At 43.7% G+C, this 27,236-nt stretch overlaps 1 protein-coding gene across 1 annotated transcript in view; it reads right to left on the bottom strand.

Annotated features, from left to right (window-relative positions):
- Nucleotides 1-27,236, bottom strand: part of SIM1 (SIM bHLH transcription factor 1) — a 74,330-nt gene that overhangs the window by 25,694 nt on the left and 21,400 nt on the right. Inside the window, exons 3-9 of the mRNA XM_048493935.1 lie at nt 24,892-24,974; nt 24,048-24,137; nt 22,837-22,945; nt 22,640-22,725; nt 20,316-20,515; nt 19,958-20,064; nt 17,291-17,438 (exon numbers count right to left, since the gene is read on the bottom strand). Of these exons, the coding sequence (XP_048349892.1) occupies nt 17,291-17,438; nt 19,958-20,064; nt 20,316-20,515; nt 22,640-22,725; nt 22,837-22,945; nt 24,048-24,137; nt 24,892-24,974 (823 nt within the window). The remainder of the gene's footprint in view (nt 1-17,290; nt 17,439-19,957; nt 20,065-20,315; nt 20,516-22,639; nt 22,726-22,836; nt 22,946-24,047; nt 24,138-24,891; nt 24,975-27,236) is intronic.

Genomic DNA, 27,236 nt, shown 5'->3' with positions numbered 1-27,236 from the left:
GGTACTAAAATTTACATGATGGCTAGACATTCTGACATTAAGCATGTCACCCATTCAGACATACATGCCAGCAGCATCCGATGATATAGAGTGAAGTTGGGGAAATGTACACTATCAAAATGTCATGATGCTTCACTAATTTTTTTTATCATGTTGTGGAGTGAGACATATTGATGCAAGGGTACCATTTTTCTGCCTCCCATAACATCTGAATCGATCCTCAACTGGAAGGTGCTAGGGTGCCAAATAACCAGTTTCCAGGTATCTTAACTTTATACTGCTGTGAGTTGGATTGAGTTTGGAAAATAAAAGGTCATTAAAATAACAATTCTAATGCCATAGTTTTATGTGTTCTATTATATCGCTTCCAATTCAGTGGGCCAAATCCATACTTGCTATAAATGCAGTAATGATCAGTAAATAGATAGTGTGCACTTGGCAACAATTCACAAAGGCATTTAAATGTTAGACTTCAGTCAATAATGAGAAAGTTGACTAACAGAGAAGCTTCCTGAAAAGTACCATGAGAACTCTCAATGTCACCCTGGATAGACACCAAAGATATAAAGCAGGGACTTTAATTCTGTGTCTCATTTGAAATAATGTAACATTTAACAATGCTGAATCCCATGGCACAATCTAACAGTGTCAACACTGGGCATGTTAGTGAGTTGATTTATTTTGAATAGCATCATTTCCCATTAATTTAAATTCATGGATACTTTTCAGCAGCATGTCTGCTGAGAATGGGCTGAAAGCCTATTAGATTAGAGGTAAAACAGCTTGGGAATGCTCCCCCCTTTAAGAATGCTTCTTCTGGAAGTCAGTCCTTGCACTACATTTCCAATTTAATATCTGGGGATTTATGCATAAACAGTATCACTTATTTGTATTAATGGCACAGAAATATAAATCCTCACACACCAGTATGAGAGAATCCCCCATTATATACAAAGTTAATAGGGACCCCCAACTGTTTTCCAAACTGAACATTTTCACCTCAATCTTCAATGCAATCTTTTCTACATAGTGGGGGGGGGGGGAAACATTAATACCAGTGACATCGGATGAGCATCAAGAGATCTGAGTTCAGTTTCTTATTCTACAGCAATAAAGATGATCTTGGGCTACTCATTCTGCCAGTGAATTTTAGAAGCACTTGATGTGGACCTAACCTGGGCTCCATCATAGCTGATGAGTCCCACGCACGGGTGGGAATCTTGCTAGTGCCCTTGATGCACTTGGAGTTGATGCAGAGCTCTAAAACGTTTGTATTATACGATGTTACAAGCTTCAACTAACTAGCTGCAGGGAGATCAAATTAATTAATGCTTTTGAATATTTAACTCTTAATCTTTGTATCAATTCAGTCCTTATCCCGATGACACAAAAATAGCAGTCTTTAAATCAGTTTGATCCCAACTGGATTAATTTGGCATAAAGCCCAAATATTTTAATGTAAGTGGTTTGATAAGATGTTTAGTTTTACAGCCCAATCAATAACCTTCTAAATCCAGAATACTTAGATTTAAAGCAAAACTACCTTATTTAGAATAAAAATTGCCTAAATCCAAATACTTTAAATGAACTGTACTCTGGATTGTCAGTTTCAGACCCTATTCTCAAAACTACTGACATAATATGGTAATTATTTCCAGCATTTATTAATTAGAATATTCCAACGTTGTCTCTTCAGAGTCCTGCCCAAGGTAGTTTACAGTTTGATAATCAGAGATGTACATTGGGTTCCAATATTCCGTTCTTAGTTTGCCTGGTTACTTATGTATAGAGTTAATCTCCTTAAATTTGTTGATCCCTTCTTTAAAGTTAACTATAATATTACTATTTATGATTGCCTCTACATTATCTGTTGCTTGACTCAATGAAGAATTAGTTTGAGGTGAGCACAAGCATCATATTGTTTATGAGAACTGGATGCTTGGAGCCAGGTGCAATGCACACCTGGAAAATAATAGAAATGGTAATAAAAGCTTATCTGCTGCCACAGGCAGACCTTCTTTCCTTCCACCTCAACCTCATTAGATGAAATTGCACTTTGTCCGGCTCTAGATCTTTTGAGCTCTTCCTTCTAGTGCTGCACGTGACTTTTCATTCACAACCCTTGACTGGAAAAGAACCATTCCAGAAGCAGAAAGCCAGAGCTCCCTAAATGGAACATCAGATGTTTGTAGTGGCGTAGGAGGTTAAGAGTTTGTGTATCTAATCTGGAGGAACCAAGTTTGATTCCCAGCTCTGAGCTGTGGAGGCTTATTTGGGGAATTCTCTCTCAGCCCCACCTACCTCACAGGGTGTTTGTTGTGAGGGGGGAAGGGCAAGGAGATTGTAAGCCCCTTTGAGTCTCCTGCAGGAGAGAAAGGGGGATATAAATCCAAACTCCTCCTCCTCCTCTTCTTCTTCTTCTTCTTCTTCTTCTTCTTCTTCTTCTTCTTCTTCTTCTTCTTCTTCTTCTTCTTCTTCTTCTTGTACAACCTGAAATCTAACTATGGGGAGCAAGAATTTTAATGTCATGAGGAATGTCAAAATATTACAGATTACCCATGAGATAAAAACCCAAAATACTGCCATTCTGGGGGGAAAAAACAATAAATTAAATAGCTACAGTTTTCTGACACCAGTGTTTGAAATCTTCCTGATGTAGCAGTTTCACTGGTTTACCCATGATTGACAATGGAGCATGAGTTCATCTTGTTAATAAAAAGTACAGTTGGAAATACTGAAAGAACTTGGTATGCATACAATTGATTCTATGTAGGAATGGAGATTTATGCAATCCAAAAGGTTGAGGCTGAAGTCACATTGGAAGTGGTGGAAGAGTTGTGCTGGAGTCTGGACTACCAGTGCCATGCAAACAAGCATAGACACCAGCACTGAGAAACTTACCTAAGTGGCTTGCTGCCACAGTGCCCAAACCCAGACACTGGCCCCTGTTGGTGGCTGGCTGCCACTACAAATACCCATGCCAATCTGAAGGGTGGCATTCCAGGGGCATGCCAGTAGGTGTCCCGGGACAACAGAGAACTCCAAACAGCTCCTATGTCAAATTCGGCTCAGGCCCGGCCCGGCCCTGCAATACCCCCCCATCCAGAAACCACCAGGAAGCTATATCTTTCCTGGCGATCCCAGGATGAGCCTGGAATCATGGGAATCATTTTCCTGCCCTGAGTCTCCGTTTGTGCTGTCAGCCAATCACAGCACAGTGGCCAGGACATGCACAGAATGGGAGACTCACGGCGGGCAGGAACACACATTTTTAATTTTTTTCTTCTTGCATATGAAGTCATGACCATGCACATCTTGAATAAGTATGTTTGTTGCAGTGTTCTTGTCTCTGACGGTTGCAACATTTTCTGTGTTTGTGGCCGATGTACAAGCTGCTCTTAGCCAATATGGAAAAACAAAAACAAAAAGGGAATGCCCATTCACATTCCTGCCCTAAAGCAACAGCCAGTCGGGAACGAGGAGCAAAAGAGCCATGGAGCTGTACCCAGGCTCTGATCCTGGTTTAAACTCGAGACCTCAGCTGTTGTGGGGAGGGACAGACCAGGATCAAAAGGTACTGTACTTTATGGTCTCTGTCCAATTCCAGGATGATTTTCCCCGTGGGGAATCGCCCTTTGGTTCATTCTCTCACTTACAGATCAAGATTGAAGCAAACCACATCTTGTAGAGTGACCCACTTTAGAATACAGTTTGTTTCACACAGAGAAGTCAGCAAAGTCCACACCTGACATGAGTGGAGGAGGAAGAGGGCTCTCAAACTTGGATAGTACTCATTTCAAACTGATGTTTCTTAATGATAACTAAACACAGCTTGAGCTCAAACACACTACTTCCAAACCTGCATCATTAATACTGCAACCCTTGCCTAGCTTAAAAAAAAGACAATGAATAGATGTAAAGATTTAAATGTCTGCAGTCCATTCTGCACAGCACAAAAATACATCTGCAGGACGTCTTAAAAAGAGGTAACTTCTTTTTATTCTGCACACCCAAAATAAAACATCCTGGGAATGTCTTTTAAAAAGCTGTATCTCATTTGTTTTCAAAGCAGCTCAGGTGTCAGAGAAAAAAGGAGGCTTTCTCTGCCCAACATTAAGCTCTCTGGCAGAGGCCTATAGGGACATGGTGACACCCATGTCCCCGGACACATGCCTTTTGGTCACATAACAAAATGGCATGAGCCCCAGCCACTGAACCCCACCACTGGCCTCCATGCAGGCTGGCTTTTGCCCTCCCCAGACCCTGGGGAGAGCAGGAGCCCACCGGCAGGAATGTGGAGGCAGCTGATGGCAGCGGAAGGAAGGAAGGAAGGAAGGAAGGAAGGAAGGAAGGAAGGAAGGAAGGAAGGAAGGAAGGAAGGAAGGAAGGAAGGAAGGAAGGAAGGAAGGAAGGAGGGAGGGAGGGAGGGAGGGAGGGAGGGAGGGAGGGAGCAGGGAAGAGGAGGGAGGAGGGAGGAGGAGGAGGAGAGGAAGGAAGGAAGGAAGGAAGGAAGGAAGGAAGGAAGGAAGGAAGGAAGGAAGGAAGGAAGGAAGGAAGGAAGGAAGGAAGGGAGGGAGGGAGGGAGGGAGGGAGGGAGGGAGGGAGGGAGGGAGGGAGGGAGGGAGAAAGGAACGAACGAACGAACGAACGAACGAATGAACGAATGAAGGTTTGGAAACTAACATGAACCAAACTAGCATGTTGGACCCATTCCAACAAGCTACCATTGCGATAATACAGACTGTGGCTGCCAAGAGAAAACAGAAGTCATTGAGGTACACGCAAAATCTCTTTATATTTAACCTAAATATTTTTTTCACTCAACCCATATTTTATCTTTGATTAAACCTCTTGTAGGTTGCTAATCATTAATGGGTTCTTTATTGTCACTATGCAAACAGTTCATTCATGCCGATGACCTATCAAATTTCACAGACATGGTCTTTAATTGGATTTGTTCATTTCTAATCTGCTTAAGCCTGCAAGGCTGTAATGCTTAACTAAATATACATCCAACACCCTTATTTAAACTGGTAAAATAAATTGGAGATTCATTCGGTGAATATCAATATAAAGCATGCCATTGTTATTATGTACCTTGCAGTGGAAACAAACATTAGTAACAGCATTTTGAGATTAGCAACTGTTATATTCTAGTAGAAGACTTCAGGATCTAGATTTGTAAGGCAAAAAACAAACAAACAAGACAACCTACACCTAAAATCTGAATAACATATAACAGCCAGCAGAGCCAGAGAATATTCTCTGACATCCTGACAACTCACATAATATCTACAAAAGATCCTTCATACTAGAACAGTTTGCACCAGCAGCTACTCTAAGCAGGCACCTAAATAATCATTTTCTAATGAAGAGACAGAAAGGCACAATCCCCTATACAAGATGAATAGACATGGTGGAAGTTGTGTCATTCATAGCACTTCATTTCAATCAGATTTTCAGAGGAGAACAAGGTTGCCATGTTTCTCATCTTCTACTGGCCCTTTTTCCATTTCCTTATCCTTAGCCACATACTTTCCCTCTTGCTAAATTCTCCCATATAAGCCCTCCTCCACCCTTCTTCTGCTCACTCTCCACTCTTCTTCAGTTTCCTTCCTTTTCTCTGATCATATCTCCAGAGGAATCTTAGTTTCAGGCCTGTACAGAACTATGGAAATGTTTATTTATTTTATAGCCCTTTTTGACCCTTGCGGGAACAATGAAAACTCAAGGTAGCGCATAACAACTCCATTTGATATGCAGCAAGCAATACAGCCACTGCCACATTATATATTTTTAACCTTCTTCTCAAAAGTACAAATTGGAAAGTGTGCATCAGACAAATTAGAGATCTCTGTTTGTGGTCTTTGTCAGTAAGTGATGTAAGATGAAATAAGGAAGACCAATGGGACTTTAATATATTGCACTGTTAAGAGAGATCACACACAGGAACCTAATCCGATTGATCTGTATGCATTAGTGCTTCGGCTATTATTGCACTTGACACAGAAAAAGAATTAAACCTACACCAGTGAAATCTTTCCACTGTTCTCTAGAGATAAATGTTTATTTTATTTGGCAATGCTTGAAAAGCCTCATAGGTTCCACTTTATATTGAATGATATACCATCAACATATATTAAAAAGCAGTTCCAAAAATTATGTCACATTCCAGCCCCCCACTAGCATCTCACCAGAAAAGAAACCCAGGGTGGGAATTTGCAGAAGAAACATCAAGACTTTGCAGATTGAGTTTGGCTTTTACTGACCACTGAATTCCACATAACAGCGTAAACAGATTACAACCTGGGGCATAGCGGTGAAGGAGCAGACCTTATCATCGCCCCAAATTCTGGGTCCACCACCAAGCTGGGTTCCCGAGTGAGAAAAATAAAGCTGGTAACAATTCCACCTATTAGGCCCAATACACTGGTGGCGTTGGAAAGTGCTGTCAGATTGCAACCAAAATATAGTGACTCCATAAGGCTTTCAAGGCAAGATACAGATGAGTTTGCCATTGCCTGCCTCTGCATAGCAACCTTGGATTGATTGATTTATTTATTTATTTATTTATTTATTATTTATATTTATATACCGCCCTCCCCAGAGGCTCAGGGCGGTGTCCATCAACACTAAAAACAATTTAAAACATCAAATACATTTCCTTGATGAACTCTCATCCACACATTAACCATGATTGACACTGCTTAGCTGCCAAGATCTTATGAGACTAGGCTAGCCTGGACCACACTGGTCAGGATAAGAAATCACAGCACCTATTTTGTATAAAAGCTGCAACTTGCATACAGCTTTCGCTTAGCAGAAAAACCTGCTTGAAAAACATGAATCCTCCTGGATCCTCATGATTTTTGCACTTGATCACCCCAAAATTACCTGCACATCACAGCTCATGCCCCTGGCAACATATCTGACAGAACAATCACACATCCCATGCTCTGTGGCACCGCAGTGGCACAAAAAATTGCTTGGAAAACACAGATCCTCCTGCACATCACAACTCATACCCCTAGGCACATGTCTGAACTCAACGATCACACATCCCATGCTCTGTGGCACTGCAGCGGTGAAAAAACTTGCTTGAAAAACACAGATCCTCGTGGATCCTCATGTTTTTGTACTGTCACCCTAAAATCACCAACACATCACAGCTGAAGCCCCTGTCCACATGAACACAACAAACACCCATCCCACACTCTGTGGTGCTGCAGTGGCGCAAAAACCAGCTTGGGAAACATGAATCCTTGGGGATCCTCATGATTTTTGCACTAAACCACCCCCAAATCACAATCAAATCATAGCCCAAGCTCTTAGCCACATGTCTGTACACAACAATCACACATCCCATTCTCCGGGGAACCGCAGTGGCACAAAAACCTGCTTGGAAAATTTGGATCCTCATGAGTCACCCCAAAATCACCATCAAGTCACAGCTTAGGGTGGGGGAGGGTGGAAAAGGGTGGGTAGGGATAGGAGAAGGTGGCAAGGGATTGCTAGGGATAGGGGAGGGTGGCAAGGGATGCCTGGGGGTGGGGGAAGGGGCAGCATCTGCTCCACCTGCTCCAATTGCTTCCAACCCCCACTCTCCATGCCTCCCCCACCCCCACTTACCTGAGCCAGCAGCGGACCCAGGCAGCCTGGTGGGACCTGGAGAGGAGGGGCCAAGTGGCACCCGACTGTGGCCTTCACAGAGCCTGGTGGAGCAGGACCAAGGGGCACCCAGCTGTGGCCTCCATGGGGCCTGGTGGGGCAGGGCCAAGGGGTGCTGAGGAGGCAGGGCTGGGCTGAGGGGGGAAGGAGGAGGGTGTGGGGACAATTTTCTGCCCCCCACAAGACTGAAACGGGGTACCCCCAACGCATTTGTCCCCACTCCTCCCCTTGGAAGCTCCACCTCTGCTGAAAGGATGCTCTTGTTGCCCTCTTCATGTCTGCTGCAGCAATCAGAAGGGAGCGTAGTCTGTTTAACAGGTTAAAATGGCATGAAAACCAGCATTCGGTCCACCAGAACTGCAAAGTAAACAAAAACAACCTGTTCCCCTGCTCAGTCAGTCAGTAGCCCTTCAGAAACTTTTGATGCTGTTCTATAATCACTGGGACAGGATCATGATATTAGTGACACAACATGCACCCGGTGAGGGAGCCCAACAGATGGGAACACACAATTTGGATTCATTGTCAGTATCCAATAACTACCACTCCTGTTGTAGGACACCACAATGGATTAGAACCCATTATCAAAAGCATTAACCAGCTTTCTTCCAATTACTTCACTTCTATTTCGATTATTTTAATAGCAATGTCATTATTCTAATTTATTATCATAAAAACATGCTGCCTGGTCAATCTAATCAAACCCAGCCATAGTGCTTTGAGTGGCACCATCTTCTGTGCGTGATGCATTTTACAACTGTTAGTTGTGAAGTAAAGTGTTGCATTTTCCCATCTGGAAGTTCTCCATACCTTTGTGTAGACCACTGCTTTGCCAGCCTCTACAAACGGTTGTGAGAAGTAGTACAAAAAAAAGTAGTACAAAAAAGTAGTACAAACAGTTGAGAGAAGTAGTACAAAAAAGTAGTACAAAAAAGAAGTAGTACAAACAGTTGAGAGAAGTAGTACAAAAAAAGTAGTACAAAAAAGAAGTAGTACAAACAGTTGAGAGAAATAGTACAAAAAAAGAGATAGTATCATTCAGGAAAGGTTGGAATATATATTTTAAAAAGAACTGGAAGGATATTTATCAGTTCAGATCTAAGTGTAATTATCATTTTTCTGGGCCCAGTACAAACATGCAACAGAAGCCGACATACAATCTCGTCTCATACTTTCATAGTCATGAAAGAAATTGTGTCTTTTTTATTTGTGAAAATGCATACTGTTGACAGAGTACTAGTTACACAAAGAAGCAACAGACTCACTGACTAAAGGGAAAGTTAAATGTTTATTAGGGAACTACATTTCAGACAGGAAAACTGAGTGACAGCAATAGCCTTCAGCTACCTCACTAGCTAGGGAAAGAGGGAAAGGAGACATCCAAGAAGGAGGAAATTAGACCTGAGATTATCAGTGAAAGAACAAGCAAGATGTGACAGAAAAGAGTGGACGTATCTCTAACATTATAGCTCTATCTATTTGACTGCTTAACCATCTACTGCTGAATCTTCTTCTCCGTTTTCTTGCACACTAGACATTGTTACTCCATACACCCAGTGGTGGGATTCAGCAGGTTCGCACCACTTTGGCAGAACCGATTGTTAAAATGGTGCTTGTAAACAACCTGTTGTTAAATTATTTGAATCCCACCCCCAGAACCGGTTGTTAAATTATTTGAATCTCACCACTGCATACACCCCTTCTCAAGGTCTAGTGCGCAAGAGTCATCTTCTTATGCAGACTTTCAAATTTGTCTCCAGGTAAGGGCTCAGTGAATGCATCTGCAATCACTTCTTCTGTGTGACAGTACTGCAAATCAACAAGCCTGTCTTCACACATGTTTCTCATGAGATGATGCTTTACTTCCATATGCTTTGTTCTGGAGTTTATCTTCTCCATCTGTGCAAACATTATACATCCTTGGTTCTCTAAAACATTGTATGGGTTTGGGTTCATCTATCCCAAAGTCCTGCATCAGTTGCAGTATCCATTTATGTTGTTTATGTTCCTCAGTTGCAGACACATATCCATCTTAAGTGGATTACACTGCTATACTTTCTTGCTTTTTGCTGGTCCAACTGACTGCTCCACCTCCATAAAAGAACAAGTGTCCACTGGTTCACTGTCTATCTTTTGTATTTCCTGCCCAGACGGTGTCCAAGTATCTCACAGGCTGGAACCCTCACTTGTTGATGACTTCAGGTTCAGATGAGTATTGCCATGTAGTTATTTGACAAATCTCTTGATTGCATTTTAGCCTCTTGTATTTGGTGACTCATTTTTTCTACACGGCATCCCCATGGCTGCTGCTATCCCAGGACATGGTGTGTTTATGTTTAGCAATTTCCCAATTGCTTCTCTGTACCACTTGTTTTCAGGTAGAAGTTTCTTTCCTGATTCCATAGGAGTCCTGACTGGTTTAGCATCTTTCGTATTCATAAAGTCTCAGAATTCCAACATTTTCTGCTTTGGGTTAAGAAGATAGCTTCCATCTTCTTCTGTTTCTATTTGTATTCCAAAGTAATAATGAATGTTTCCAAGTTGTTTCACTTCTAAATTCTTAATTCAACTGCTGAACTATTTTATCACAGTCCTCTTTGTTTTTCATAGCAAAAAATGAGATTATCCATATATGTCAAATTGTAAGTTCATTTGTTGTCTCTGCATCATGAGTATTATATCTGCTTTGCCTTGTTCAAATATTTATTTGGGAACCATTTGATGAAGTTTCTTATTCTGGTATCTAGCAATCTTGCTTTAGTTCACAATTACTCTTTTGAAGCATGCACATGAGCTGCTTGCCTTTATATTGCTCAAATCCTGGTCCTTGTAAAAATGCAGTATTTACATTTAGAAGCTCTCATTGCATCTTTCTTGCTGCTATGATGCTTAACAGTAGTCTCACCACTGGTATGAAGGTTTCATTGTAGTCTTCTCCAAATTTTTGAGAGCAGCCACTAGCAACTATTCTTGCTTTGCATCTCTCTTCATCTCATTCCCATATATCCTCTCTACTTCACCTTCTGTGCTATGCTTGGCTTTAAAGATTTATTTGCATCCTACTGCCTTCTTTCTGGATGGCATTTGTGTAACTGCCCATGTTTTGTTTTGAATTAGTGCATCAATTTTTCCTCCTTTGGCTTTCCTCTACCTTGCTGCTCCTCTGACCAGCATTCTTGCAATGTCTTCCCATGTGGAGGACTCTGGAACAACTTCCGTCTTTGAACATAAGAACATAAGAAATAGCCTGCTGGATCAGACCGGAGTCCATCTAGTCCAGCATTCTGCTACTCGCAATGGCTCACCAGGTGCCTTTGAGAGCTCACATGCAGGATGTGAAAGCAATGGCCTTCTGCTGCTGCTGCTGCTGCGCCTGAGCACCTGGTCTGCTTAGGCATTTGCAATCTGAGATCAAGGAGGATCAAGATTGGTAGCCATAGATTGACTTCTCCTCCATAAATCTGTCCAAGCCCTTTTTAAAGCTATCCAGGTTAGTGGCCATCACCACCTCCTGTGGCAGCATATTCCAAACACCAATCACACGTTGCGTGAAGAAGTGTTTCCTTTGATTAGTCCTAATTCTTCCCCCCAGCATTTTCAATGAATGCCCCCTGGTTCTAGTATTGTGAGAAAGAGAGAAAAATTTCTCTCTGTCAACATTTTCTACCCCATGCATAATTTTATAGACTTCAATCATATCCCCCCTCAGCCGCCTCCTCTCCAAACTAAAGAGTCCCAAACGCTGCAGCCTCTCCTCATAAGGAAGGTGCTCCAATCCTTCAATCATCCTCGTTGCCCTTCTCTGCACTTTTTCTATCTCTTCGATGTCCTTTTTGAGATGTGGCGACCAGAACTGAACACAGTACTCCAAGTGCGGTCGCACCACTGCTTTATATTAGGGCATGACAATCCTTGCAGTTTTATTATCAACTCCTTTCCTAATTATCCCCAGCATAGAGTTTGCCTTTTTCACAGCTGCCATGCATTGAGTTGACATTCCCATGGAACTATCAACTAAGACACCCAAATCCCTTTCCTGGTCTGTGACTGATAGCACTGACCCCTGTAGCGTGTATGTGAAGTTTGGATTTTTTGCCCCTATGTGCATCACTTTACATTTTGCTACGTTGAACTGCATTTGCCATTTCTTATCCCACTCACCTAATTTATCAAGGTCCGCTTGGAGCTCTTCGCAATCCTTTGTGGTTTTCACCACCCTACATAATTTGGTATCATCTGCAAACTTGGCCACCACGCTACCCACCCCTACTTCCAGGTCATTTATGAATAAGTTAAAGAGCACTGGTCCCAAAACGGATCCTTGGGGGACACCACTCCCTACATCTCTCCATTGTGAGAACTTCCCATTCATACCCACCCTTTGTTTCCTGTTCCTCAACCAGTTTTTAATCTATAGGAGGACTTCCCCTCTTATTCCTTCATTGCTGAGTTTTCTCAACAGTCTCTGGTGAGGAACTTTGTCAAAAGCCTTTTGGAAATCCAAGTAGACAATGTCCACCGGTTCCCACTTATCCACATGTCTCAAGTTCACTACACCCTCTAAAGAACTCTACCAAAGTAAGTTTGTAAGACAGGATTCTTGCCTCTACATGTTTCATGCTGACTCTTCCTCAGCAGGTCTTGCTTTTCTACATGTTTTATAATTTTATCTTTAATGATAGATTCTACTAATTTACCAGGAACAGATGTCAAACTGACTGGCCTGTAATTTCCCAGGTCCCCCCTAGACCCTTTCTTAAAGATTGGTGTGACATTGGCCATCTTCCAGTCTTCAGGGATGGAGCCTGATTTCAGGGATATGTTGCATATTAATGTGAGAACATCAGCAATTTCATGCTTGAGCTCTTTAAGAACTCTTGGATGAATGCAATCTGGGCCAGGGGATTTGGTATGATATGCTAGTCTCCAAGGTGGTGCTCCACTTTGTTTAACCTCCACTTTGTTCTCACAAAAAGGAAATCAAGACAGGGCTGCTGAAAGAGTGGAAGATTTCGGGGGCAGTTCTCCAGATTTCTAGATCTTGCTTGCCAGATTCAACTGTTGATGCCTCTCACCAAAGCCTTAACTAGGGTGAGGAAAGCCAGGGCTTGTGCCCCAGGTGCTGCTTGAGGGGTGCCAGACAGCCCACATGGGTCCTGCATTCAACTGCATTCAACACCTTGCCCCAAAACTCCACATGGGGTTGGTGGTGGTGAAGTTCCAGGCTGGACTCAACTGGAACTAGTTTTAATCTACGGGTTCTGCCTCAAAGCCTGCCGTTTAAAGTTGAACCTGAGCAGGCAAACTCAGCTTTCTACTGCTGGCTCCTCCTCTGAAGTCTGCATGACTTTGGAGGTGAAGCTTTGCAGGTAGAGTCAGCAGTATAAAACTGGATCCAGCCAGGACAGAGTCTGCAGTTCAAGCCTGGGCTTGGCATAGCTGGGTTCAGCTTCAAACTTCAGGCTTCAGAGGTAGTATCTCCAGTTTGAAACTAGACTTGGCTGAGCCCAGGCTTGAACTGTGTGCTCCCCAACTCCAGGTAGGGTTGTGGGGATTGTGGCACACGTAGATCAATGCTTGCCCTGGACGCCAACTTTTGGAAGATCCCTGATTCTCAGAATGAACCCACCGCCTCTGGGTTCAGTCTTTTTTATGCTGGGTCAGAAGTAAGATCCAGTGAGTTCAGCTGGGTTTACTCCTGTTCAAGCACGTGCAGAAAATAATTTTTTCATCTGTTTTGTGATATCTCATGTGGCAGTGGATCATAATAAACTCCACATGAATGCTTGAAAACCCAAAGAACCCTTGCCAGTCAGAGCAGACAATACTGAGTTAAATAGGCATAATCTAGGTATGTCTGAGATATATCTGGGGCACACAAAACAACTGCCAAAATTTCAACCACAGTTTCAGGGCCTTGAGCATTCATGTGCCACCATAAGAGCTGAGGCATTTCAGGGATGCGCACAAGTTGTCTAAATGTAGAAGACATGCCAGGGTCTAGGGCACACCGCTTACCTGTCCACTTTATGAAGAGAGCTACTATGGAGAGCAATTAAAATAGCCTTTGCAAGGTAGTTGTTTCACAGGCATTTGCCCTCACTTTGTTCAGGAGGAATTTGTGTCTTAATTTATGTTAAGAGCTACTTATTCAGTTTACACAATCATAGATTAACCCCAGAAGAGAGCATACAAGTATGTGAACAAATATAAAAACCATTCCCTTCCTGAAGTTTCTGTATATGGGCCTAAAAGCACCTTGTTGTGTTCTTTTTTTATTGTTGAAGACACTTGTGAAGTAGAATACTTGTGTAGTAGAATGGTTTTAGATATTAGCACTGAGTTCACAACTGTGCCTCGGGCACATGTACATCCTGTGCCCCCTGCCACGCCCCTCCACCCCAGAATGCCCCGGAACGCCACATCCCCACGCCTGGTTCCCCCCCGTCCCGCCCTCTTGGCCCCAACATTGAGTTTCGGGACTCGTATCAGTCATAAAAATTATTAGCACATCAAGTTGCCTTATATCAAATCAGACTATTGGTCCATTAAGGTCAGTGTTGTCTACTCAGACTAGCAGTGGTTCTCCAAGGTCTTTCTCATTGCTTACTCCTTGATCCTTTCGGCTAGAGATGCCAGAGATTGCACCCTGGATCCTCTGCAGGCAAAACAGATGCCCTCCCACACAGCCACAGTCTTTCAGCTTCCGCATATCTGCAATATGCGGGGTTATTATAAGGATTGCTGCAGATAAATGTGAAGCGCTGGACATGTGATGCATAGATGCATTATCTGTTGATGGTAATGCTAGCAAGTAATGATATTATCATGCATTTTAATATGCTTCATTATTCTCCCCACTGGTGCCCGGGGACACATCATCCATATCATTTAATAAATTAGGATCTACTCTCAATTGTTTCAGCATGTGACAGGCTCAGGAAACATCCTGCTCATGTTGACTCCCAGTGGCTAGAAGCCAGGCCAAGCATATCATACGCCTGGACAAACATATGCAGCAGTCATCTTTGAAGATGCCAAAACTGGTTGAAAAAAAATAGCACTTGCACTAATGCACCAAAAGTCAAATCCTACACATATGACAGGTTTGTCGCAGGCTGAAGTAGCTGGAAGACAATTCAGGAATACTACCCCCTCCTCCACTGTAGCAACCACTATTAATAACATCATATGAACAAACTCTATAACTTTTGAAAGACTAAGAAATTAAAATCTTTTATACTCAAAATCTCCAAAACCCCACAGCACCTGACCTAGCTCCCAGAAGATGGTCAGAACAATTAAAGTACAAAATAAAAAGGGGCTCCTCTTTGGACAAGGGAAGGCAGCACAGTATAATTCAATCTTGTCAGATTTTAGAAGTTAAGCAGGGTTTGCACTTGGATGGAGAGAACGGCCAAATAAGGATCTCCAGAAGCAGACAATGGGAAGCCACCTTTGCTTATTACTTGCCACGAAAGCCCTTTGGGGTTTTTTTCTTAAATTAGTTCTCTCTACTTTAACAATCCCTTCTTACCTTTACACAGAAGTTGTGGAGTGGACTATTCCCATTCCTCATGCGGGGAGGGGAATCTGAGTGAAGTTATTGTGAGAACAGAACCAGGGACTGAGAATTAGTTCTGGTTGAAATGTATAATTAGCATTCTAATCTAATTCCAGCATAATATATTTGCTCATTTTACAAAAGAGTTTTAAGTAGATCAGAATACTTATTTCATCCACAGTTACAAACTTCAGCGGGCTAGCCATGTTAACCTGCTACTAGAAAAACAGAAACAAGACTTTTGGTACCTTAGACTAATAGATTTGGACTATAATCCTGAAAATGTTGTCCTGAAAGGAAGCCCTACTGAATAAGGACATATTTCTGAGTCAGCTTGCTTACAGTGGCTCTCTTGCAGATACTTTCATGAACTATCAGATCTATAAAGTGATACATCAGTGTAGAAAGACAGATATGTGCACATACGATATCTACACGGGTGTTGAACACAGGTTAAAAGTCCATAAGAGATGTGATCTGTGAACAAAACTCAGCAGTATACAAAATTGGCACAATGATCATTAACAACAGCTGAAATTGGTAATAGCACAGCCTACTTACTGATATTAAGCAATTATATGCCAATAAAGGCTTGTGTTATGATATTAAGCAATTTGATGCCTTCAGAGGTTAAGAAACAGCTGAAAAGAACATGACACTTTCTGAATTACCACAGTGGCTGTTCCCCCACTAAATAGCTAGGAACAGCAATCCTAAACTGCTCCCAACAATTACAAGATGATGATAAAGTAAGAAAAGGTACAGGATAGTTTGCATTGTGCTAATGCGTACAGACAGATAGCCCACAAAAAAGTGTGAATCAGCATATATGGTATAACTCAGTTTTACAAGTCCCTTTTTCCCCGATGCAAATAAAACCCTTCCCCGTTCCTTTCTTTTAGGCTTACTTGCTCACCTGTATTTAGCTCCCTAGTCATATGGGTCACCAATGTACAGTTTGGAAACTAACCACAAGGAGAAATTTTGGGGGCAACACCTGAACCATGTAGGCAACCTTTATACTATGCTTCCATGACACTTTACAGCTTGGCTTCTACTAAGGTCATCAGCATTTTTTTTTTACATTAAGAGTTTACCAATAAATATGCTTTAAAGAGGGGAAGGAAGCTACCTTATGGTAGTTTTGACAGCCCTGGTCTTCGAAACAGAAAAACAACTCAACTGCATTAAGAGGTAACAAATCCAGATTAAATGGGCTTAACAGTGCAACCTCCTGCCACCTACGCAGTCTTCAGCCTCCAGAAATGCCTAAATATTGAAAGTGATGGGATAAGGAGTGGGCGGCAACAGTCCACATTTTCATCACTTCTTTTTTTCTTTTTTTCTACATTTTATTCTTTTGCTAACTGAACCCCTTCTGGTCACTCCAGTACCCCCCCACCCCCCCCGCCCGCCCGATCTATGTAGCCTTCAGTCCTTTGAACAAGAAAGAAATCACAGGGCTTTGATAGAGACTCTGGATAAAATTAAGAACTTCAAACTCCTGGAGTTTTCCCCCCCTTTTTGGAAGAAAAAGAAAAACAGATGTCCTGTTTGTTAAGTATAAATAACTCCGTACGTTGAAACCTTTCTTTTATGCTGCATTAAACTTTATTTAATGCAGGGTGCCCCTTCAACTGTAAAGAAGGCAGAGAGTGAGCAAAATCGTGGGGTGACAAAGCCCTAAATCTTGTTCTTTCCCCTTTAGGGAAACAGAAGAAGACAGGAGGGAAAAGCTTTCAGGCAGATGAAAGAGCTCTGTATGATTCCTACCAATGCTTTGGAGCAGGATGGGCCTCATCAACTGGAGCCTTGGCCCATGGAGGCTTTTTAATTTTTTTTGGCAGGACTGAAATATTGGCCATTTTTATGACCCCACTTAAAGCACTTCCAAGAAAAGAAGGGCACCTTTGATGCAATCCATCAAGCACTCCCCCCCCCCTCCTGTCAGTGCCCACAGGATTTGTCCATTAGCAAAACCTGGGAGAATGACGACCCAACCATCCCACATACTGATTGATGTACACTGTTGGAAAGTCTTTCAACGCTGGAACTTACGTGAGCACATAGTTGACACTGACGATACAGTGAGGCCGTGATGACCGGCTATTGTGAACGATGGTGGCATAGCTCTGCACCCAGACCCAGCCACCCTGCTTGGCCAGGAAGCGGTAGTACTTTGTGGTGACCTGACCTTTCACTAGCACTGAAAGAGAGATTCAAAAGGAAATTCAATTAGTACACAATCAGTCTGGTTTGTACCCAGGTGAAAGAATGCCAGCAGAACACAACCGTTATTGTATACTGAATTAAGGAGTTTGGATTTATATCCCCCTTTCTCTCCTGTAGGAGACTCAAAGGGGCTTACAATCTCCTTTCCCTTCCCCCCTCACAACAAACACCCTGTGAGGTAGGTGAGGCTGAGAGAGCTCAAAAAAGCTGTGACTAGCCCAAGGTCACCCAGCTGGCGTGTGTGGGAGTGCAGAGGCTAATCTGAATTCCACAGATAAGCCTCCACAGCTCAGCAGCAGAGCAGGGAATCAAACCCAGTCCCTCCAGATTAGAATGCACCTCTTCTTAACCACTACACCACTGTTTATATGGGGTGGGGGGAGGTGGATGTACTACTTTACTTTCTCGGCAGGAGTCCTGCCATACTTTGAAATAGGCAGACATTACATCAGTTCAGGTTTTCCCACTAATGATCAAAACCTACAGTAAACCAGGCTAAGAAGTTACCTTCCTTTGGCTATTTTAAAAAAAAATACAGGAAGAATCCAGATAAGGGTTTTTTCTTGGGGTAGGGTGGGGTTAGGGGAACTATTTGTAAGCCAGACAAGAGTAATTATCCCACCAAAGGCTCTTACAAAACTTTCCATGGGTTTTGAAATCTTTGGAGTTTTGGGGGGACCCAAAGTGTTTTGCTGTTCATTCCCATTGATAACTGATCAGTCTTGGAAGCATATTCTGCACCAGCCCATTCCCAAACAATGCCATTTCTTCATGCCAAATCCATTCCCTTACTAGCCATTAACACATTATTAAACAGTTGGGGAGGAAGCCATATGTCGCTCCTAGCTATCTAAAAATAAACCTTTTAAGAAGCAAAGTAAGCTGTTTTCCCCATTTTCATGCTTTAGTAGGCCTTGGCTTCTCTTTTAAAATGTCTTAAGAAAAGCAAATATCCAAATATCTTGGAAGCAAATATCCAAATATCTTCCCCTATAGACAGAAGTTGTCCCAATTATCCATAAATCAAATCTTTATTTAACTATAATTTAGAGGGCTTTGCTTCTAAGCTAGGAATCCAGTAATATGATTTCAAGAGATCGTTTCTAGATCTCTATGTCACTTGAAAATACTTAGCCCTGTCCTGTTTATGCTAACCTTGATAATAAGTTAGCAATATATAACAAGTTAGCGTTCTGTTTAGCATCACAGGTTATAGGTAAATAAATGAAATTCTGAGTAAAATCTGACAACTACTTACTACTCCTAGTAGCAGTTGCTGGTAGGAGGAAGAATTGTTTAACAGTATTTGTTATTATTATAGCAGCACTATGTGGTTGGAAGTGAGAATTTGTGCTAGGAGAAGTGAAAAAGTAAAGTGTTCATGACAAAGCTTTTATTTTTGTGTTGGTGGCAAGATCACACCATAAGCGCTAAACAACACAACACTCAAACAGTATCACCATTCTTAAACGGAATGGCAAGAATCTCCAACTCATTCCTTTCACACCTCTCCATCCATGCACTACCATGACCGCTGCACTGCTCTGAGAAGGGCCTTTTACAGATAACTATCTGCAAATGAGCAAAATCAACAACTGCCCATATACCATCCTTTCCCTGTTTTGGCACTCCACCCTGTGGACTGCGCTGTCTGAGGAGGTCAGGAAGGCCCCCCCCTCCCCATGTGACTTTTTTGCAAACTATGCAACATTAAATTATTTAGGAGGACATTTTTGTACATGTAATAAAGCTATAATATTACAAATGGTTCAGGAAGGTGCTTTTATAAAGGGAGAGAGTTTGTGTACCACTGTGTATGGTATGCTTATCTTTTTGTGTGTGAATTATTCTATTCTTCCTGCTTTGTTTTTGTACTTAGATAATACCATTTTGTACTTAGATAATACCATTTTCTGCCTTGTTTAAATCATGTTTATGCTTTGTTCCAGATTATTGAAACCTTATATCGATTGCATACTGTGTAATCCACCTTGAGTCCCAGTGAGAAAGATGGACTATAAATAAATCATAATGTTAATGGTTAACCATCCAAGGAAGGGATGCATCCGTTCTTCTGCATAACAAGATCACACCATTGGACTCGGGGTTAAAGATTCTGGAATATGTCCCGGTCCCAACGGCTTCAAAACAGAAAAAAGGCTGACTGATTCACTCCTGGAAATGAACCCCAAGATGTGATGGTTAGGTGATCTGAAGGGGGGAATGTATCCGTTAGTTTCCTTTTCTTTCCGCTTTGCTTCTCCGATTTCAATGTGTATCTCTTTTGTGTAGCTCTCCAAGCCGTGTTAAGGCTGCTACGATCCTGCGCCCACTTGACTAGTCCTCTTTCGGTCAGCGGGTTTTGCTCCCCCGCTCAATGGGCCGGGGATCGCGCGGCCGCCTGCAACGGTCCAAGCAAACCAGAGCGAGCCTTACTGGAGGCCACCTGCATGGGACCGAACTGCAAGCGCGCTAAAGGAAGAGGCTCCTTACGCAGATGGTGAGCGCAACGCAAGTGGAAAGTATCGCAGCCGTGGACGTGATGGTAAAGCGTCTTCTCGATCAGGTCTTGAGGCTCGTATCCAGTGAGCTCAGCCACCCTGCCAGAAGAAAGAGAGGTAGAGGCGCAGGTCAGTTGTGTGGGGGGGGGGGGCGCTTTTCTAACAAAAAAATAATACCGTGAAAGGACCTGGCACAGAAGCAGAGCAGTGCTGGCCTCCTGCACAGAGCCCACCTAACTCCGGGTTACCCTCTCCGGCAGAGAACGGTCTTTCCTGAAAACGTCTCACCCAAATCTTGTAACCGGCCATGGCGAGGGACGAACCGAAGACGTCGCCAACTACCAACCTACCTTGAGTCCAGGAAGATGAGCTTCATATCCAGGCTGGCCCGGAACATGAACATGTTGCTGTGCAGCTTGATCTCGGTCACGGCGCTGGGGGGCAGCGAGTGGCCCACGGCCACCAAGCCGACGTTCTGGTAGCAACCGTCAAAGGGGGACATGTCCAGGCTATACTGGCGGATCTTTAGGTAGCCACTGCAGTGAATTACCTATCATGACATGGAGAACCGTTAAAGTCAATAGGACTCTTCACATTCAGATGCGACCACTGGGAAGTCTACTTAGACCACTTGATATTCTCCTCCCCTGACTTGGTTTGCATAGACATATTCATCATTGTTTGTATTGTTTGCATAGACATATTCATCATTCATCATACACATATTCATCACATATTCATAACATGTAACACTGTTGGGTAACATGCAACATGCTTGGGAACATGTTCATCACTGTTTGGTAACATCGCAATGATTGGCATGTATGAATGGGACACTACAGGCATAAACACTACTGACGGAACTCCCTATCAGTTGGCAACCCATAAGGGAAGTCAGTGAACGCATTCAGAGTGCGGGCCCTGGAATTACATTGAAGTCAATTGGGTGTCGTTCTGCTTAGAACCGCACTGTCAGCCATCCATTAAGTGGACACCAATCAAATGGAGAAGCACGGGAGTGTGGTTCAGCACCACAATGCCTGGTGACTCTGCTATGAGCAGGGGCCACAGTTTCCAGTCCAGTTTTCCTAGAAATAGTTGCCTCTGGTGATTCATTAGTTCGACAGTTCAGTCGCACTGTCCTGTTGATGTAGGTGTGAACTGGCCCTCACGTGGAGCCCTCAAGCAGCCCGATTCACTTCGCTGACTCGTCTACCTCCCGAAAAGGGCGACTGTAAAGACGCCAGACTAAGTACACTGAGCCGGAGCAGTTGGCGGCACACACCTGGGGTAAACTGTGTGCATCCAATGGGTAGAGGTGAAAAAGTCCCGTAACAGTTCTACACAGAGACATTGCAGATGAGATCCGTGAAGCGTATTTATTCCATGGTTTTACTATAACCTCCACACAGTTAACACGGCTTATACCAGATAAGAGTGACATGAAAGAACGCAATCGGCCAGTCCCGCATCTATGTTCGATTTGATCGCAGTCAGATTAGATGTTTGGACACGAACGTGATATGATTTGTTTCAAAGTGTTTCACTTCACTTCTGTGGACTATCTTTAAAAAAAATCCATATCGAACAATAAGCAGGTGTTGTTCGCCAGAATTTGCTATTACAAAACCGACTATTGCATCTCTGCCTGTAGCGGACGAGCTGCAACCGTAGCTCTGAAGGAGCTGGCTCGGTTTCGAACACCTCTCTGGGCTGGGTGGCGGAGGCTACATGGTTTGCAGCTGGACGAGCACTCAGATCGCAAAGCAAATCCTCTTCCCTTCCGGTTCTGAAACCCTAACCCTAACTCATTTACAATTGATCAGACAGGATGCCCAAAAGAGACGAATCCTGTACGCAGCTATTCAGCAACAAAGAAGAGATCCATTAAGTTAGTTTGAAAGTTTGGGGGGGGGGGGGCTGGAGAGATGAGAATCTCAAGCTCTCTTTCAGTCTCGACTACCTCGAGGGGTGGGGAGGTGAGAAAATAAAAAAGGGAAGAGCTCCTTGCAAAGGAACAGACTAAAAATGTGAGAGTTTTCTTCCAAGACTTTTTGCCGAGTCAACCCAGAGCTTGGGAGACGCTCCTTCCTGTGCCCGTCAAACGATCATTCCGAAATGACCACGGAAAACCAGCCACTTCCCAGCTCCTACAAAATGTTATGCTCAATTACTGACTCTCATTTCGGAACTCTCCAGAGCCGAACATCACACAGAAGGTATCGGATAGTGCCGCGTGTACCAGAAGCCTTCCTTTACTGCCTGTTTAGGATTAAAGCTTTACAAGAAAATAAATCCCTCTGCAACCCAGGGAAATTGAACGAGGTTTCTTTGAATTTTCTCTCAGTTATGTTCATGAATTCAGTCCGATCCTCGGTGTGTTGACTCAGAAGCAACTACCACCATGTATGGGGTGTGTCCCCACCTCCCCACCCCCCAGAGAGTGTGTCCATCCAATTTGGCTCATATTATTGACAATAGTATGGCTCATTTCTAAGTAAATGTGTTCAAAATCTAATTAATCAGTATGGTGAAGGATAGTGCTGGGTCCTCTCCAGCCACTACCATGGACGATCCATTTCAGGGAGAGCGTTTAAGAGCCGTCTTTGTTCTCAGAGCCGGGCGCAGGCAATTCTTGGACCGGCCACTAGTTGGCTCTGTTGCGCCTACCTACCTTGTAGCCTCCGCAGGTCAGCCCCGCATTCCGCTTGGCCAAGACGCATTTCATACGCAGGAAAAAGGAGCGCTCGATCTCGTACTCTAGGAGACAAGGGGCACAACGCGCATGTCAGGGAAGAGGCTGCCCCCTGGGGCCGGCCGCTCCTCGGTTTCCCTCCCGCTACTTTCCGGGGGGCGGGGAGGTTGCTTTACCCTGTACGAAATGGGAATGGTAAGGCTGGTGCGCTGTGAGGACCGCGGTCATCTCGTCGTGGTCGGCAGGGTGGATGTATTCGTAAATGCTGTTGCCGGTCAACTCTACCTGCAAGAGAGGAAGCGGAGCCGGAGAGAAAGGGCGCTGTATCTTTCCACGTTCCCATTCCGTTTCAGCCCAGCCAGTATTTCCCCCTCATAACCTCTACCGGAAGACATTCCTGCAGTGCATACATGGACTTCTAATGATCTGGATCTCTTTCCTGAATAGTCCATTTGCAATCCACATTCCACATACAGGCACACGGTTGCCCATCCCTTCCGCCCGCAAGGATTCCTGCGTCTTTAAGCGTGACCGGCGGAAATTCACCGAGGGAAGGTTCCCCCGGACTTCAGTGATGGGAAAAGCTCCGCTAGTAAATTTCCTCTTGTCATTCTGCAGCTGTTAAAGGCACAGGAGCCTAACGGGGGAGGGGGCAATCTTAAATGGGAAGACTGGTACCCTCGACCCAGTTCTTAACTCTTTCTATGTCACCCGACCTGCAGGCCGACTCCGTGCGCGTTTGTCCAGCTCGAGAAAGGTCCCTGCCATGGACATGGTCAGCAGATTGTGTGAGCAGCCCTGCATCATACTTTCCACCCCTCCCCCTCCCCCTTGGAACAAAGCCTCTGCACGTAGAAAACAAACGTGACAGGACGAAAAAGCCTCTGCACGTAGAAAACAAACGTGTCTTTCAGACAGCTAGCTGGCTTGGAGAAGGCGATTTTTCTGCACGGAGGATCTTTATGCTAGGCCGGTTGGCCCCCATCGGCATTCTGAAACTGGGCACCTTAGATACAGCCTCCCCATCTGCTCCTTCCGTGCATCGGACTGCGGCCCTGCGCACAAAGTCTCTGGCTTGAAGAGGGGAGAACCTTTTGCTCCCTGGACCAAGGACGGGAGACCGGGGTCGTCCCATTCAGTTCTTAGTTCAGACTACTACACGGCTAATAAATGCTATAGTTTTAATTACTTGTTAAAGGGTTCTACTGCAAGTGAACTTCTGCACTTTTGTGGCACCTCAAAGCAGAAGGGGTTTTAATTTTTTACAAAAAAAATGTTAAGCTTATGCAGTTAGGATCGCACTAATCCTTATCTGTAAAATGAATTCCCAAATGTTAACGAAGTTCTAAAAATATTACTCCATCCCGCCCACCGCTCCATTAAATACCTGTGACAAGCCCAAATGAACAGAGGCGGTCTCGGAGATGTACATGATCTTGCCGTCTGGAGCCACCACAAATATGAATCCGTCCAAGGTCTGCAAGGAAAGGGGCACAAAAGAAGCGTGAAGCCAGGAACGCAAGAAGGGACGTGGCCTTTTCAATAATATTCAGCGGCCATCACAGGGGAGGAGGCAATCTTGAACAGGTCTGCTTGAAGTATAGGGCTTAATACGTTAATGTATAGGGCTTACTCCTAGACAAGTGTCTTTAGGATTGCAGACCTAAAGTTGCTCTGAAAGGACACTCATCCAGGAGGATCCACTGCCGCCGAAATCTTCCTTCGCTCTGATTTGAAACCACCTCTTGAAATGAGATGAAACCCTCCTGTAAACTGGATTAAATCCGTATCAGCTAAGTTGGCGACTGGTCACTGGATATTTGGCACCACCTTTATGTATGCCTCTGCCTGCTTTTGAATTCTATCCATATATATGAAGGGAAAGATCAGGGGTGGCGGTAAGTGTCACAGCTACGACGCGGGTGTTTCAGCACATCTTGGGGGGACGCTACAAAACTATCTCAAATTCTGAAACAGAAACGAAGCTGTCTTCGAGATCCCATGGGCACTCCTTGGAACGGAACATGTGGGGCCGGCAGCTGAGTCCAGCTCATAGTTTCCTTGATACGTAAGGGCTGCTTAGGTTCAAGAGCTTGGACTCCGAATATGGAACTCGGCAGATGTTCCCGACACGACTCCAGAGCCTCGGACCCAAGTCTTGCATCTCAAATCAAGTTTGGGTTGAGATCCAGCCTCCTTGTCGTGTCGGTTTGCACATTCCGAGCCAGTACCTGCAAGAGATGGGATCCCAGCTCCCGACCGACGTTGTCCAAGGGGCTAGTGCGACTCGGGTGGCCCCAAGCTTCTCCAAGACCTATCGGAAAGGAGAACAACAAGTTAACGCGGGGGGCGGGGGGGGCACAGGAAGGACGTTCCTGAAAGAGGCTGTTGGCGGAGCATATCGACGTTTACAGCATAGGAAGAGCTTTGGCCAGTGTACGCTAGCCTGGTGTCTTTGTTAGAGGGTTGGGTTAAGGTCTGGGGTTCTTAGGTTCAAATCTCCAGTCATCAACAAAGCTCACATGGTGACGTTGGGACAGTCTCTTATCCTAACCTACCTCACAGTATTGTTGTGCGGATAAAATGGAGGAGAGGATATAAGTATTCTTGTTGTCCTGGAAGGAAGGAAGGAAGGAAGGAAGGAAAGAAGGAAGGGAGGGAGGGAGGGAGGGAGGGAGGGATAAAAGTGTACTTAAATAATGGGAGGGGGAGGGGGAGAGAGAGAGAGATGAACATCTTTATCTATCCACCTTGCCTGCGTTTAGATAGGGGTGAAGGGGTAGACGCCAGGCACCCAAGACACTCTGGTAAACATAAATGCCATCGAAATCCCTGAGAACGGCTTCTCAAACAATTTGCAAAGCTTGGGATAGTAGATTCGCACTGTCCTTTGGGACTGTGTGTGTTTATATTAAAAGAATAGGGCAGTCCCTCCAAGTCCCTAAACAACAGGGACTGCCTTACTGTTGATAGAACAGAACAGAAAGCCTTTATTGGCATATTAAAAAAACACAATAGCTACAAAACAAACCAATACAGCAAAACACATCCAATGCAAACCCGCATGACACATCAATCCATGTTCACATCTTCAGCAAAAAGAAGGCCCCCAGTTCTCATTCCACTGGGCCCGAACCACCCAACAACAAGCGTACCCCCCCAATTCTGTCTGCACATCATACTGGCCATGTTTGTTATGATTACTACTATTAGCTTAAAGAGACAGGAGTGGAAACACATATTAAATCTAAAAATTAATAAATACCACATGTAAACATTTCAGAGCTGCTACAGAGACATGCTAAATTCCCAGGTTAATATATTGTAGTATAACAATAAAATATTAAAAGTGTAAGTGTGACGTGATAAGGAAGGGAGAAGTTAATTACGGTTATGCTCTAAACATACTTAGACCCATTGCTAGAATTATTTGCATTCAATTATTTCAAGGAGAAAGTTTGCCACAATCTCAGGGTTGGTATTCATTCAGAAAGAACTGGAATTGCAAACCAAGTCAGCAGGAGCCATGGTGAGTAGTGGTATGGAATTTTACATATCGATCTCTGACTCCTTCTTTGAGTTCCTCAAGCAGTGAAACAGACGGAAATGGGCTATGTAGTTTCAATTCTGCGTTTGGTGTGGTGGAACATAATCTTTGAGTTTTATCAAGATTTGATGAACCTGCCACGCAAAAAAAGCGGAGGAGCATAACATTAAATCTGGCAAGCGTCAAGGCGTCACTTCCGCTGTTGTGCTGCTGGAGTTAACCAGAGTAATTAAATAGTTAGTTACATTTGGCCTTGGATCGGGGGTATTGCTAGATTAGAGTGGTGAGCATGTCCTTTTGCTGCCTTGGTCCAGTGTTTGGAATTCCACGATCAAGCAGTTTCACTTTCAGGGTGTTATAAGCCCTCAGTAAGAGGTAAGCATACTGAAGCGATTCCAAGCGATAGACCAATGGTTTCAATTTTTTTGTTTTTTGATAATATTTGACCATAACATTAGATTTTGCTATCTTGTAGAAAAGAGTGAATGAAACTGGAAGAGTCCTGTTGATAATGTATTTTGAGCAGTATTTGAATGCTCTTAACCAAGCCAAGGTCTCCAAGTGATCTGTCCCGGGTTTCCAGGCAAGTAGCAGCAAAGGGAACACAGTTAGGTAGGCCCATTATTTTGTGTAGAAATTTTGGATTGTAGAGTGTTAATGGTTTTATTAACTGCAGAGATCCAAATTGGGGACCCATATAATATATCGTTATTATCCGGACTTGGAGGGCATTAAATACCTTAACTGCACTGCAGGTTTATATCTATTACCAGTGTTGTAAAAGAAACAGGGGAGCTGCTCTAGCAGCTATTGGAGGCCATGGTTGAGGAAAAGATTAGCGATCTGGTAGCCAAGACAGGTTATAAGAGAATTCCTAGGTATTTAAAATTGTTTGACCTGCTCCAGAAGTAATATTATTGACTTCCCACTTGTGCATGCTGCTTGATACGTGAAAAAAAGCTAAAATTTTGGATTTGTTATAATTCATCTACAGTTTATTAGTTTTACAATACTGGATGCATCGCCTAA

The sequence above is a fragment of the Sphaerodactylus townsendi genome, linkage group LG01, assembly GCF_021028975.2.
Source record: "Sphaerodactylus townsendi isolate TG3544 linkage group LG01, MPM_Stown_v2.3, whole genome shotgun sequence".
NCBI lineage: Eukaryota > Metazoa > Chordata > Lepidosauria > Squamata > Sphaerodactylidae > Sphaerodactylus > Sphaerodactylus townsendi.
Note: the sequence above shows the minus strand (reverse complement) of the source record. Positions and strands in the feature narration are given on the sequence as shown.